Source organism: Juglans microcarpa x Juglans regia, chromosome 4D, assembly GCF_004785595.1.
Source record: "Juglans microcarpa x Juglans regia isolate MS1-56 chromosome 4D, Jm3101_v1.0, whole genome shotgun sequence".
In the NCBI taxonomy this organism is placed as follows: Eukaryota; Viridiplantae; Streptophyta; class Magnoliopsida; order Fagales; family Juglandaceae; genus Juglans; species Juglans microcarpa x Juglans regia.
The window spans coordinates 26,032,866-26,046,718 of NC_054600.1; the positions used below are offsets into that span (position 1 = coordinate 26,032,866).

At 33.4% G+C, this 13,853-nt stretch overlaps 1 protein-coding gene and 1 non-coding gene across 2 annotated transcripts; both read right to left on the minus strand.

Moving 5' to 3' along the window:
* Positions 1-320: 320 nt before the first annotated feature.
* TRNAD-GUC lies at positions 321-392 on the minus strand. Its single transcript has one exon. It is a non-coding gene; the product is annotated as a tRNA-Asp (tRNA).
* A 2,018-nt stretch (positions 393-2,410) lies between these two features.
* LOC121259966 (protein S-acyltransferase 21-like) lies at positions 2,411-9,128 on the minus strand. The gene is made up of 10 exons (XM_041161807.1): positions 8,633-9,128; positions 7,985-8,098; positions 7,777-7,897; positions 7,090-7,292; positions 5,567-5,635; positions 5,286-5,357; positions 5,025-5,153; positions 4,119-4,199; positions 3,830-4,036; positions 2,411-3,605 (listed from the first exon to the last, which is right to left on the minus strand). The coding sequence occupies exons 1-10, from the start codon at positions 8,675-8,677 to the stop codon at positions 2,709-2,711; spliced, it is 1,938 nt and encodes a 645-aa protein (XP_041017741.1). The 5' UTR covers positions 8,678-9,128; the 3' UTR covers positions 2,411-2,708.
* Between the last annotated feature and the right edge of the window lie 4,725 nt (positions 9,129-13,853).

Genomic DNA, 13,853 nt, shown 5'->3' on the forward strand with positions numbered 1-13,853 from the left:
TAATTCATCATTTATACATTACATATTTGATGAAAAGAAAAAATAAAAATTTATGTACACTGTGTGGCGTGAGCTGTATAATGAGTAGAATTTTTCAGTTCAAAATATGCATGTTAGATCTAGATTTGATGATTAGAAGGGTAATCAAAAAGTTGAAGGAGGACATAAAATTTTATTTTTCGGTTTTCAAAACATGCTCTCTCAATCCAGGTTCCGATCGAAGAGCCAACAATGCAACATTCCATTCATGCATCATACGTACTGAAATAGGAGACTGAATGGAATGAAAAGAGTTTGAGACTTAAAAAAATAAAAAATAACGCCGTTGCCGGGGATCGAACCCGGGTCACCCGCGTGACAGGCCGGAATACTCACCACTATACTACAACGACTTGGTGATGAGGAGTCGCAACTTTTTATATATAATTAATAATCAGTCATATAGAATAATGTTTTGCCATAAAGTTCTAGAACCTCAGAGCTCTGAAACCTAATTTATGTACCTCATAATATCGTTATTTTTCTTCTAAATTGGTTGTTTTCATCTACCAAGAACAACGATTAATTTTTTTTTTTTTTTTTTGTTAAAAGAAAACGGTACTCTAATTTTATTTGTCTCTCACTTATAGCAGAGAAATATTATATTACAAGCAAACATAGAATTACAAATGTTTCCAACCAAGGTTCCAAAAAATTCCTATACTGGCCTATTTGGCTATCTCATCTCAATTTTTTTAAATTTTTACATAAAATATAATAAATAATTTAATTTTTTTAAATTTTAAAATAATAATAATATTAAAAAATAATATTCTAATAATATTTTATTTAACTTTCAACTTTTATTGCACCTTGACTCCCTATCCAAACCGCACCTAAGTTTTACAATATGTAAGCAATGACAACTGTAACTATTTACAAAAATCAAGCCTATATAATACCAAAACTGAAACTTCTATTTCCATCTAAAGTTTGGCATACCAAATCTCCGTCCTATGTGCAAAGCATGATTATAAATTTAACTGTTTGCAGTATAATTACCCCATAAATAAGACTTTGTCAAATTACCTACCATAGTTGATTTTCAATAAGCCAATGAAAAGCAGAATAAATCATGGCTATGAATAACAGTTTCAAAATAGTTTCACGTTTTGTATCTAATTTACCTCTCTTTGGTTAACTAATTCCAAGTTCTACATATAGCACGACAAACATAACATAATGATTAATGCATGATTAATGCACATGGTTTATTATGATATAATGATTAAAAGTTTAGCCCAAATAAATATCCTAGCCATTAGACTTTTGGATAAATGTTAGACCTTTGACATTTAGGTCCGTCTATATTCGAAACTCACATCAACTCATCCAAGTGCAGAATTAGGATTTGGTGCGTGGAAGGCGATTAGTAAAGTGTGTCGTATGTAAGAGTGAACAGTAACCGATATTTAAGATAGTAAAGTGTGTCATTGATATTTAACATTAATCATATAAGATTGTTATCTAGGAACAAACTAAATTATTAAAGACACATTTAAACCTCTCACTTGAGCTTCATCGGACTCAAGTGAAAGATAAAAATTAAGATAGAAATAGTTATATAATATTTTTTGAAGCAAATGATAAAAATTAAATAAACAAAGATAATTTTTTTTGTTAAATCTAAAATTGAATATTGTAAAGTCTCTATTATATAAACAGAAATAACTATGCAAGATGTGTTGCATTCACTCATAATTGTTAACTTGATGATAGTATATACATACTTACTTACAAAACTAATTCAAACAAGCTAGCTAGTGGAATACTTAAAAGAAAAAGCATAAATAAATAGAAAAAATGAGGTTGCAAATTTACCAAATAGCTTATAAAAAAAAAATCAAGATATTTTATTGCCTCTTATGAGATGTTAAAATAAAAAATAAAAAAAAAAAAAAAAAAAAAGAGAGAGAGAATTTGAGATTTTATTAATGACAAAAAATAGGTATAATTAAGAAAAAATTATTAAAAAACTAAAAGAAACTTAGACAACTAAGTACCAAATGAGATTTTTGAAAATATTTTGGGGGGGTAAATTATCTTTATATTAGGATATCTTTGAAAAAATCATATACCAAATCATATTTTTGAAAAATTTTGGGGGGGCGACAACCAACGTAGATCGGCCCTTAAACTTATCATTATAATTTTTTCAAATTCCCACACAAAATATAATAAACAATTCAACTTTTTCAAATCTCAAAACAATAATAATATTAAAAATAATATTCTAACAATATTTTATTCAACTCATTTAAAACCATCTCCACTCACTTCAACTCACCTCAACTCATCTTTGAATCCAAATGGAACCTTAGCATCCAGATAGAAACTATGACACGAGTTCGAGTTACATAAAGACAACCTATAAATTGGATTAAAATGTCCTGGCATTATGAATAGACATAGTGTCAAACTATGGAATATAGAGTGCCGCCATAAGAGAAAAAGAGCTACCATCTGGCCAGTATATGGAAACATTGTGAGCATGGGAATTAAAACCCTCATAAGTCACACCTCAGAATGAATCAGTGAACATGGCATAGGAATCCAAGAGCTGCACAAAATGGTAAAATCAAAATCAAGTTTGAAAAACAAACCTACCAAAAAAATAAATAAAACAGTTTCTAGATCTCTATATCAGGCAAAAGAAATCCGTGGCTTCCTCATGGCAATTTGGAAGAGAACTGATTTTGCCGGGAATCACTCGGAACAAATACAGGAAGCTGGCCGCCCCTCTGTGATCTCTGCTGATAATAACTCGATGTAGAACCTCTATCCAGGCCAGCAGCCACTGAGCTCAAATTTCTTGTCCCTCTGATCGGCTGTTCATTCACAACAGGACCACCAAAGAAAATGGATTGACCTGTGTACGACAGCTCTGTTCCAAGACCTCTGGAAGATGAGGAAACAAAACGGCCCACTTCTTGATCCCAGAAGACTGATGATCTTGAGTTTTCTAAAAGACCCAAGTTGTTATTTCTCAAAGGGATTTGTGCTACATTCTTACGAACTGCATTTTCGTTATGCTCACTTTGTTTTGTCGAGCAAGGAGATTGATCTGCTGATGATTGATAAATAGGATTGAAGTGATCTCCGTGTACAGTTTGCTGCTCCAACAGTGAAGGCGTGATGTTGGAGAGTTGAGGACTGCTAAGGTTGCTAATACTTTGATTGCATGTTTCAATATCTTCCTTGCTGGCACGACTAGGTGGATATGAGCTCTTAGGAGGAGATAACCTCGATGCCCCAGCTCTAGCATTTCTACGGTGAAACCCTTGATCAGTGCTGACTGGACTGGTTCTTCCACTCACAGTACTACTGGACAAATGATCAGCATCGTATGGATGTTGTCGAGAACTAACTGGACGAAGCACTGATGATGATGCTCTAGCTTTTGCAGCTGCTTTAATTGCCTCATTAGAATCCAGTTTAGCAAGTTTCCATGCACTGATTCGGATTGGACGCTGGGGTAACTTTTTCCCCATGTCAGACAGCTGCACTGCATCTGGATCCACTGTGGATGGTAGGCGTCCTGGCTCCAAATGAGGTATAATTTCATCCTGTTCATTAGATACATTTTAATTCAGGCACAAAATTCACTTTACTGAAGGAGGACAACTCAAACAGTCATGTCAAAACATGCCCAAAACTTAATTGATTTGCTTCTCAACAAATTTTTGGATAACATATTCATGCCTTTAGCTTGAAATAATTTTTTGAAATATAATCAGAGAGTAAATTTAGATCCTTCTCTTCTCAACTTGAGAAATAGAAGTGGTCATACCTGGTGGTCCATGAAGATTCTTGGAGGGGTACACCAGGCACCTTTATATTGCAAGCCCATTCCAAGAGAGCTTTTTCCACTTAAGGCAGTGACAGCAGAACTAGTTGGTGATGATGCCAGACTTTGTTGATCACCACCTTCTATAGAAGGACCAGGCGGTTCGCTTTGTGTTCTCATGGCAACAACATACTCGTATGTTGTAATACCCTGCAGCAAAAACAACAATGGTTCTCACCACAAGCATGTTTAGATGGGTAGAGAGGGATGGTAGGTCATTCAAGGAACACACCTTTCGAATCAGAATGATGTGGAAAAAGAAAAGTTCTCCCAAAGGCACAGTAGCCAGAAAAGAAACAGCTGTGCACAAGGCCTGAAATCAATATAAAGTTCATGTTTCAGACTTTACAATTCCTTCATCACCCCCAGTGTGTAAAAACTACTTTAATTATTCATAAAAACTAGTGAACTATAGCAGCAATATACTGAAATCGAACTGAGAACATTTCGAAAAAACTTCAAGCAAAACCAACTCTAACAGATGCAAAAAGTTGTCACTAATCAATACCCCAAAAAATAAGACAACAAAAGGAAAAAGTAATCAGTGCAAGATTAATTCAGCTTGCTTTATAAGGTAGAAGTGCTGCACACATTACACACGGATCAAGCCACATGAACTCATATAAGGAGAAACAAACCAGCGAGCTTCTTTTTTTGTTTTTGTTTTTGTTGCCAAGTACAAACAGCCAAACTATGTACAGTTCCATTAATAGAATCTACAAGTTGGACCTTCCATGTGGGTAGAACCCAGTAGGATATGAGAAAAACCCAAAATACGGCTCACTTTATCTGGCTGATAGATTCCATGGACAAGAACTTAATATGTAATATAAATAGATGATCTCTACAGTAAGTATTTTCTGATTCTTCGCCATTTTTTGTATCAAGAAGAATCCAATATCTAATTTTAATAATTCAAGATAAGAAGAATCGAGCAGATATGTCCTATGAGGTACTTCTTGGCATGGACGATAAGTTCCAGGCCATGGCAGTTCTCAAAAGGCCAAAATATAAATTGAAGTGCATGTACATTGTACTACATTAATAGGATCTACAAAACCCACACCAAGGATAAACTCATAAGTATTTTCCTGTAAATGTAAATCAATATTGAAGGCACACAAGTTAATAAACATACCACCACTGTAGCAAAGGGGGCCCTGGAGAATCCAACTCCAAGTTTAACGGCAATGTGATTCTCTGTGCCCTTTTTATCAACAAAGCATCGGACAAGAACAGCAATGCCAACACCGCATTCAACAATAAGCTTTTATGCACACAAACAAAGGGTCCAAAGAGAATAAATTTAGTTCAGGTAAGATGATTTGAACAAAATAAATCAAGGGATAAATGTAAGGGAAATGAGATTTCCAATCAAGATTTTTATCCTAAAACTTACCCAAACGAGGCTCACTGCCATGAGGCACACAAATGTCATATAATTTTTTCTCCCCACACAGTTATTCAACCACTGCACCAGAGTTGAAGATAATTTTAGTCGTGTCAATGCAACAGTAGAGGATATAGGCAGGATAAGATGGCAATTTGTAACATAATTGTAATCATCCAAGCAGTAAAGTCCTTTTCAGACCCCTCCTAGATGTTTATACATATTTTGAGGTCTTATAGTCAATAAAGCCAGAGACACAAGAACAAAGATTAGAAAATTTTAAAGCTTACCCGACAATGATGGTCAAATCCATCAACACATTTGTCACAACTTCTACAATGTTTGCTGAACTTGCGTACCTATAAAAAAGACATAATGTGAACCTCGTAACAATTCTCTCCTCCGTGATTTTGTTTGTAAATTAAAATTATTTTAACTAAAGGTTCTAGTGAAAAGCACCATGCAACTAATGCAATACACATTATCTCCTTGTACAACAGTATAATTCACCCACAAACATTAAAAAACAAAAACAAAGGTTGAAATCTGTTTTTGAAAGACCAGAGTATCTAATTGAAATTTTTTCATGCACGAAATGTCTATGTGAAGACGTGTATACCTTGCAAAGCAGAGTAGAGGTGAGGCCCCAAACAATCCTCGAGAGGCAGATATCAACCAGGCCCCAAAAGGGGGAAAAGGGTAATTAGATGCACAGGAGAAGAAAATTTCATTCCACAAATTACTAAAGGTATAACCTTTCTTGTCAATGCTATCAACTTTTGCCACTTTTAATTTAGGTGAGATTTGGATAGTGAGTTGAGATGAGATGAGTTGAGATGAAAGTTGAATAAATATTGTTAGAATAGTAATTTTTAATATTATTATTATTTTGAGATTTGAAAAAGTTGAATTTTTTATTATATTTTGTGTGGAAATTTGAAAAATTCGTAGTGATTAGATGAGATGAGTTGAATCAACTCTAAATCCAAGCGGGGCCTTAGTGTGTTCATATGCACACGACACTTGCAGTGCACACCTTGATTTGTTTCTTCAGCGCATCAAGTACATTGTTGTGTCACCTTGCTGGCAGGGTCTTGGGAGGAGTAGAAGCAGTGCAGTAGCGTGGAGGATGATCCCCTTGTGCCTTTGGTGCCTGATTTGGTGCCTTTGGTTGGAGAGGAACGGAAGGTGCTTTGAAGACAGTGAACATTCCATGGGGGAACTTAGGGAGTTTTTCTTTAGTGCTTTAAGTTTTTGGGTGAAGGATCTAGTTCGTAATGGGAATATTTGTAATGTGTTGTTTTAGTTGTGTTCTGTTCTAGTTTGTATTTAGGTGTATTCATTTGTATACATTCTGTGTACTTGGGCTATGCCTATTTACTTGGAATAAAATTCTCTTATTAATTAGAAAAAAAAAAAGTACATTTGTGTCTTAATGCATACCCCAAATGGCTAAAAACAGAAACCATCTTAAGATCACCTCCTTAGATGGATAATTTTAAAAGTGTTAAATCAACTTAAAAAAACTTCAAATATAAGCAACTAACTGAACTAGGTATGGGGAGCTTACCCAAGTCGCTGTTCTGTATAAAACCTTTTCTTTGCTTTCTTTTATTTTATTTTTTCAAGTTTTTCTCTCCTTTGTGTGTGCTTTTCTGGGTGCATGTTTGGGACAAAGGAGATGGCTATGTTTAAACAAACCACGCATCACATAATTAAAACGAAGTTGTTTTCTGCCCCCCCCCCTAAAAAAAAAAAAAAAACGGAAAAAACAACAAATATAAAATAAGCCTCTCCAGTAAGAATCCTGTACCTCAGCATTACACAATGTGCAGAATAAAGCATCCTCGTCTCCAGATTGTTGCTGTAGAGGATCATCGCTGCGGCAATCTTCTTTTACAAGAAAACCACAAAAGAAGTGTCCAACTTTCGAACAACAACTCGGACCCTGCCTATCAGATTTTCCTCCATACTTCAATTCTATCTTGCTGGGTTCTTCAAGAGATGTAGCATTCCCTGAGACAATAGTCACATGCTATGCAGCTTGATGAGAAATTGCAAAGAGCAAAGGCATAAGGAGGTTCACATCCTAAATTTATCTCATTGTATACCTAAAAAGAAAATTGGGATCACTCTCATTAAGGAGCAAATCCACTTCTGCCATTAAAGTAGCAAAATATCAAACAATTGACGTCTCAGCAGTTTTCTACTTCAGACGAAAATGGAAGGATTGGCTTCATGTAGGATCAGACTATTCCCTCGAGACAATGTTCAAAAACATCAATCGATATTCCTTTCTTCTAATGTTCCAATATGTAAATGCAAGTGGGTTATAATTTTCTAATTATAAATCCATTCTACTTGAAAATTCTAGTTAAATGGTGGACCTTATCTAATGATATACTTCTAATAACTGTAACACATTAAATCAGGTCCACCATTTAACAAGTATTTTCAAGTACATTGAAACTAAAACTAAATTGCACTGAAGAACACTAACCATGTAGATTTGTGTCATTAGGTGATTTACCGGCAGACGCCTTGTCAGCTTCAAGCAGAATTCCAGGATCAGCAGGGTCAATAGCTGTGCATCGAACATAGAGAATGAACACAGACAGCGCCTGAAATATAATCAAGAAGTAAGAAAAGTATACCCATCATGGAATTATGAAGGTAAAAGGATAAACATATTAGGATTGGGTGCTTACCAAGACAGAATAAACACCAACAGCCACATATTCGTATATTTCCTTTCCGAGAAACGGGGCAAAAAAGGCATAATATGCGACTGATAGCAAGAAAAAAACTGTTATAGCCACAACCTGTACAGAAGAAGAAAATGAGAATGGGTCGAAAAAAACAGAACAGGTGCAGGCCGTGGACCAACTCTCACGGCTTCCCAAAACATGGATCCAACAAGCCACCATCTACATCCTACCGTGAACAGTTAAATCAGACTACTTCTGCAGATGCAGTTCCACACATTATGAAAGCATAGCCGACCCAAATTTTCCGTTAAATTTGACCTTACCTTTTTGAAAGTGCAAAGCGACATAACACACGAGATCAGAAGATTTATCTTCTTAGAATTATCAAATTTACAGAACCCGGAACTCTTTAACTTCAACATAACTCAAGAGACAAGCATAAAAATTATAAAAGAAAAAGGGGAAAACGGTTACAGAATTAAATGAAAACAAAACAAAACAAATATTAGCGACCAAATAATCCATAATTAGAAGTCGCCCCAAAAAATTCTGACGAAAGAAAGTCCCCAACAAAAGGCATTGGCTTTATACACAACAAAAACCTCCCCATTCTTTCATAACCAAAACAAAAAGAAAGACACCCCCCACCTGAAATGTGTGAGCTGGTAGTTGCCATCCATGACGCCGAGCCATGACCAAAAATCCAAAAACTCACTCCAAACTCGTCAAGAAAAAACCCACATTAAAGAGAAACAAGCCACCTCAACCCCATCCAGCCCCGGAATGTAAATCCAACTCACAGTCCCCTGTTCAGGACCGGTCCATTGTTGGACTTCTTTTCTCAAAGCAAATCCAAGATTTCGAACCGTTTCTTTAAGTTTCAATCGCTACCCAGACGGTAAAAACGGGTTTTTAGTCAACCCATCGAGTTGGTTTCGGTGGTTCTAGGGCTTGTAAGGTCCGATTCATAGCTCAAAAAGCCCTTGGAAGAAGAAGAAGAAGAAAGCTGGACTAAGCAAGAACAGAATCAGACTATAAAGTTTTGTTTTAAAACGTGTTTTCACCACAGCATTTTTATCCTACACTCTCTTCTCCTCTTTGACAAACACTGTATGTGCCGGCTGGCGTACTACCAAGTTTATTTAAGTTCGAGTATGAATTTATGATTTATCATGTTCTTGGTTCTGTTCCATGATAAACATAAAATACTATTAAAAAAACGGCAAATAAATATTAACAAATTACAAGATATTGTCATATTGTCATCCAGGGATCAGATCCCAGTATTTGTTCAAAAATTAAAATTAAAATTAAAATTAAAAAAAAAAAAAAGGCCGTCCCATTTTGATTTTTGAATTTTTATCATGATCACGACAAATCAATGATCGCAAATATTCAACTTTCTCGGGAACCATCAGATTGTAAATTACTAAATTTATCTTTTTGTGGGATGAGATTGATCAGCCAGGTTGGTATTGGTAACTCCGTTGATATAGACATTTTAGAGGCAATCAAAGCATCTTTCAGTTAAATGGTCAAATATTCCAAGATATGGTCCCCCCAATTTGTGTGACCAATTTCATCTATTTATTTCTTTCATTTCCCCTTTTTCTGTCCAGCTCTGTCTCTTATTTCGACCCATCATATATTTAACTTTTTTATTTAATAATTAAGAAAATAAATTTTAATGTATTAGTATATTTTTTATTTTTTATAAATATTTAAATATGTTTAAAAAATATAAAAATAAAATAAATAAAATATAGAATTTATACTAATGAGCACGCCCAACAATCGTGGATCAAAACTGGGCGATACACTAACATCACTCTTTTATTAATAATGATTTGGATAATTGCAGTAGGTTAAAAACTAAAGAGCAAAGAAAAATCAGTATTAACTTAAATAAGTAATGATATACGCATAATCCTTTTGCAACTACACAAGATTGGCAGATATTTATTAAAAAAATGATATTCACATATTGCTGGTTGAAGGATAACGTTTGTTCATATTATAAAATAATTTATACAGTTATAAGGTACGCAAGTCCTGTACACTTTTTTTAAAGAAAGTGCAGGACTTGCATACTCTACTATTTTTTTATATCACTCTAAAACTGTATTTACTATTTATTATTCTGTTTTTTTGTAATACTGAACTTTCAGTATTACTCTATAAAAATCTAAATAACTTAAATAAAAATCTAAAAAATACTTATCACACAAATTTGATCCAATCAATTCAATTATACATACTTGCTTTTACAAATTCTAATACAATCGCTAAAAATTCAAGAATCATAAATAAGAATTACATAACAATCCGGCTATAAAGTAAGGCATTTGACAGAAGTAATACTCTATTTTTCTCTTTAGATGGATACAAAAAAGTCTATTTAAAGAGAAAGAGGTAAGCAGTTAAGTTACATCGCATGTTTAATTAACTCATTTGTGACATTGTTAGTTAGTAGAGTAATGCTAAGCTGTCGTCCAGTAGTAATTGTTGGACGTGCCATTTAGGTAAAATTTATGTATTTTATTTTTTATTTTCATAATTTTTTAACATCTTTAAATATTTTTAAAAATAAAAAAATTAATATTTTAATAATTCCTTTCTTAATTAATAAATAAAAAATTAATTATATAAATCATCAAAATAATGAGAAGGTAAAATAATATTATTATAGTTAGAATGGAGCCAAATTGATGATGATGCTTTCAATCATTATATAATTAATGTGCATGCACATTGACTTTCAATTGAGTTGCCTCGGATTTGTAGTGTAGTGTCATAATCGAGACAGATCAAGACATGGATGTACGTTTTATTAATTTTGTTACATTTTTCATCCCCAAAACAAAACAAAATAAAATAATGCACTTTAAGGTTCTTAAAATAGGTGCTCGAAGAGTCAAGTGAGGTGCATCGACTATTGAAAGAACTACCATAATATCTTATTAAATCATGACTGTTTTTTCTATGATGGAATTTGATTTTTGTCCATATGCTTTGTGTCCTTATGTTGATAAATCTCTTTTTTGAGTATTTTTTTTTTATTTTTTTAATAATCTAGTGGGCTCTAAATATGAAGGATGGATGCATTGTGTAGCTAATGATTTAGAATCTTATTTGTTTGTTTAATTTGAAGTTTCCTTCCTTGGAAAGCCACTTGAATTAAAATATTCCATTGATTCCCATATACGGTTTTGCTTTTTTTTTTTTTTTTTTATGTTATTTTTTTATATTATATTATATCTTATTATATTTATCTTTACTACTAAGATAGACTAAAAAGTAGTGGATTCAAGTGTATGTTACGTTGATTAGAAGCATGGTATTAAATAAATGTAAGCATATATAGATATGTGGTCACTCAATTGCATTTGGAGTCTTAGAAAGACTAAAAAAAGTGGGTGAGTACAATAAAAATTATTTTATGAAAGGTTTGGAAGTAGCTAATACAGTGAATCTTGACAACCCCCCACCCCCCAAAAAAAAAACTGTTTACCCGACCTGATAATCAAGTTGAATTGATCCACGTGTTAAGGCCGATTTAATTAGCTTATAATTTGGAGTCGTTGAGTTTAATGACAAACTAAAATAATTAAGAATTGTCTGATATTATTAAGATTTATATATATATAAAAGGTAAGTTGAGAATTTCAAATCCAGATTTTTCATTTAGAGAATCGGATCATATACTATAAAGCGATCAGGAAATTTGATTGCAAATCAACTAGCAAAGTTTGCCTTACACCAACAAGATGATCATTGCTGGATGGAAGAGGATCCTGATATTATTTCTAGTCTTGTTTTGAAAGACAGATTACGTAATCTTTGGTAATTTTAATGAAAAATATGCTCTATAAAAATAAAAAAGAGGACTCGTTTATTTTTTAAAAAGTGGTCACCTTATATACAATTATTAAAAAATAAAAAAAATTTAGATTTGGTCTGTGAAATGGACTAGACTAACTACTTGTTGGTTTAACGGTAATTATATAACCAAACACTACTTCTCAAAATTTGGGCAAGTTTTTACCCTTTATAAAAGAGAAAATAATCACAAGAATTATACTTCAATTCATAATAGTGGATATGAGTTAATCTCCAAAATAGTCTGTCTGTAGATGTTAAAAAAGCAGCCCTCCAATAAGTGACTTACATATAGCCTCCTCACCTTTCCTATCGTGTGCCCCCACCGCACGTACGTTGATCCTTCATCCCCTCACTCTCTCCCAGAAACTGAGATAGAGAGAGAGAGAGAGAGTGGACTGTGAGAGTGAGAGGGAGAAGAGAGAGAAAGCATACCGAGAGAGGGAGATGGAGAGGCTAGCGGCAAAGCTTATCGAGGGGGAGGAGCTCAAGGTTGTGCTTGGCTTTGGTCAATGGCGCTAAGCTGTGTCTGTGTGGAACTGAGCATGTAGAAGATGATGAGCTACTCTGTTTCGGGTTGTGTAAAACAGGGGCTTATCTTGTATCGGTGGGTGGAACAACAAGGTTCTTCATCTTGTATTGGTCATGTTCTTCAAGTTTTAATGACTTATTGTTCCAATTCTTCGCTTGGATTTTTTAATTTTCTTGATTTTGGCTCATATTTTATTTCTAGTCCGTGACTTGTATTTTGGAAATCAGAGGTTAATGTTGTTTTTTTACTGTTGGAGTTCGAATCAGTTTGTGTTGGCTTCAGTTTTGTTTGGTTCCTGAGAAAATGTTGGAATCAATAAGGGCACCACTGAAATATGTGTGATTTGATCAATTTCTTGTATTCTTCTTTCTCTATTTTCTTTGAAAGTAAAGCTATATTACATTAAGGTACTATGTTCCGATTTGTTTTTTTTTCTTTCTTCCTGAGTTTTCTTGGCAACTAAGCAGACATGGGTTTTACTGTGATTTTGGTTTGATTGTGGGTTGATTTTGGTTTGATTATGGGTTGATTTTGGAGAGGAGATGGAGATGATCGACGGAGATGGGGAGATCGGCAACAAAGATGGGCGGCGGCGGGGGAGATGCTCGGCAATGGCAGCAGAAGAAGACGAAAGGATTGAGAACATGGAATGTGAGGGTTCTAGGCTCATACAGATGAATAATCTAGTGTGATGCACTTGATTGGCTTAATCTAAAATAAGTGAGGTGTCAAAATTTAATTGGGGACTGTTTATGGGTCACAACAAACCGACCGCTCCAAAGCGGTTATGTTGTTGATATTTTTGTTGTTACAATCGGATTTCAAGAGAGTAAGGCTAGTTTTATTTTTATTTTTATTTTTTGATAGAAGAGTAAGGCTAGTTTTAGATATTAAGATAATTTCAGATAATTTGTGAATAATGATTAATAATTTATATATAATAATGAATAATTTATAAATAATTGTAAAATAGTATAAGAATATATGATAATAATTATATTTTCAAAAAGACTTAAAAATAAAGAATACACATGCTTGGAAGAGGATGCTTGGTGAACAAACCTAAATATTGTTGGGTCTAAAGTAAAGAGGCAAAACCAAGGCCCATTGGTTTAAGGTTCCGATTCAATATACGGGCCCAATCCCAGTGAAATTCGTTAATGCAGATAAAGATAGAAGGGGGAAGAAAATATTAACAACCCAATCAACAGTAGTACACCTGGTGTAAAAAAATAAAAAAAAAAAACATATTAACACATAAGAAAAGTTTTAGAATATTTATTCATTTGATTTGAGTACAATGATAAAAATTAAAAGTGGAATAAAATATTATTAAAATATAATTTTTTAATATAATTTTTATTTTAAAATTTTAAAAAATTAAATTATTTATTATATTTTGTATGTAAATTTAAAAAATTATAACGATTATGAAGAATTTTATTTGTAAATCTCACA

Bases quoted from the DNA above. Each gene is read 5' to 3' on its own strand.
- LOC121259966 (XM_041161807.1), bottom strand. From the start codon at position 8,677: ATGGCTCGGCGTCATGGATGGCAACTACCAGCTCACACATTTCAG. The intron at 5,358-5,566 runs GTAAGCTTTAAA...ACTCTGGTGCAG, and splicing joins GATTTGACCATCATTGTCGG to TGGTTGAATAACTGTGTGGG. The intron at 4,037-4,118 runs GTGTGTTCCTTG...TTTTTGCTGCAG, and splicing joins ACATCATTCTGATTCGAAAG to GGTATTACAACATACGAGTA.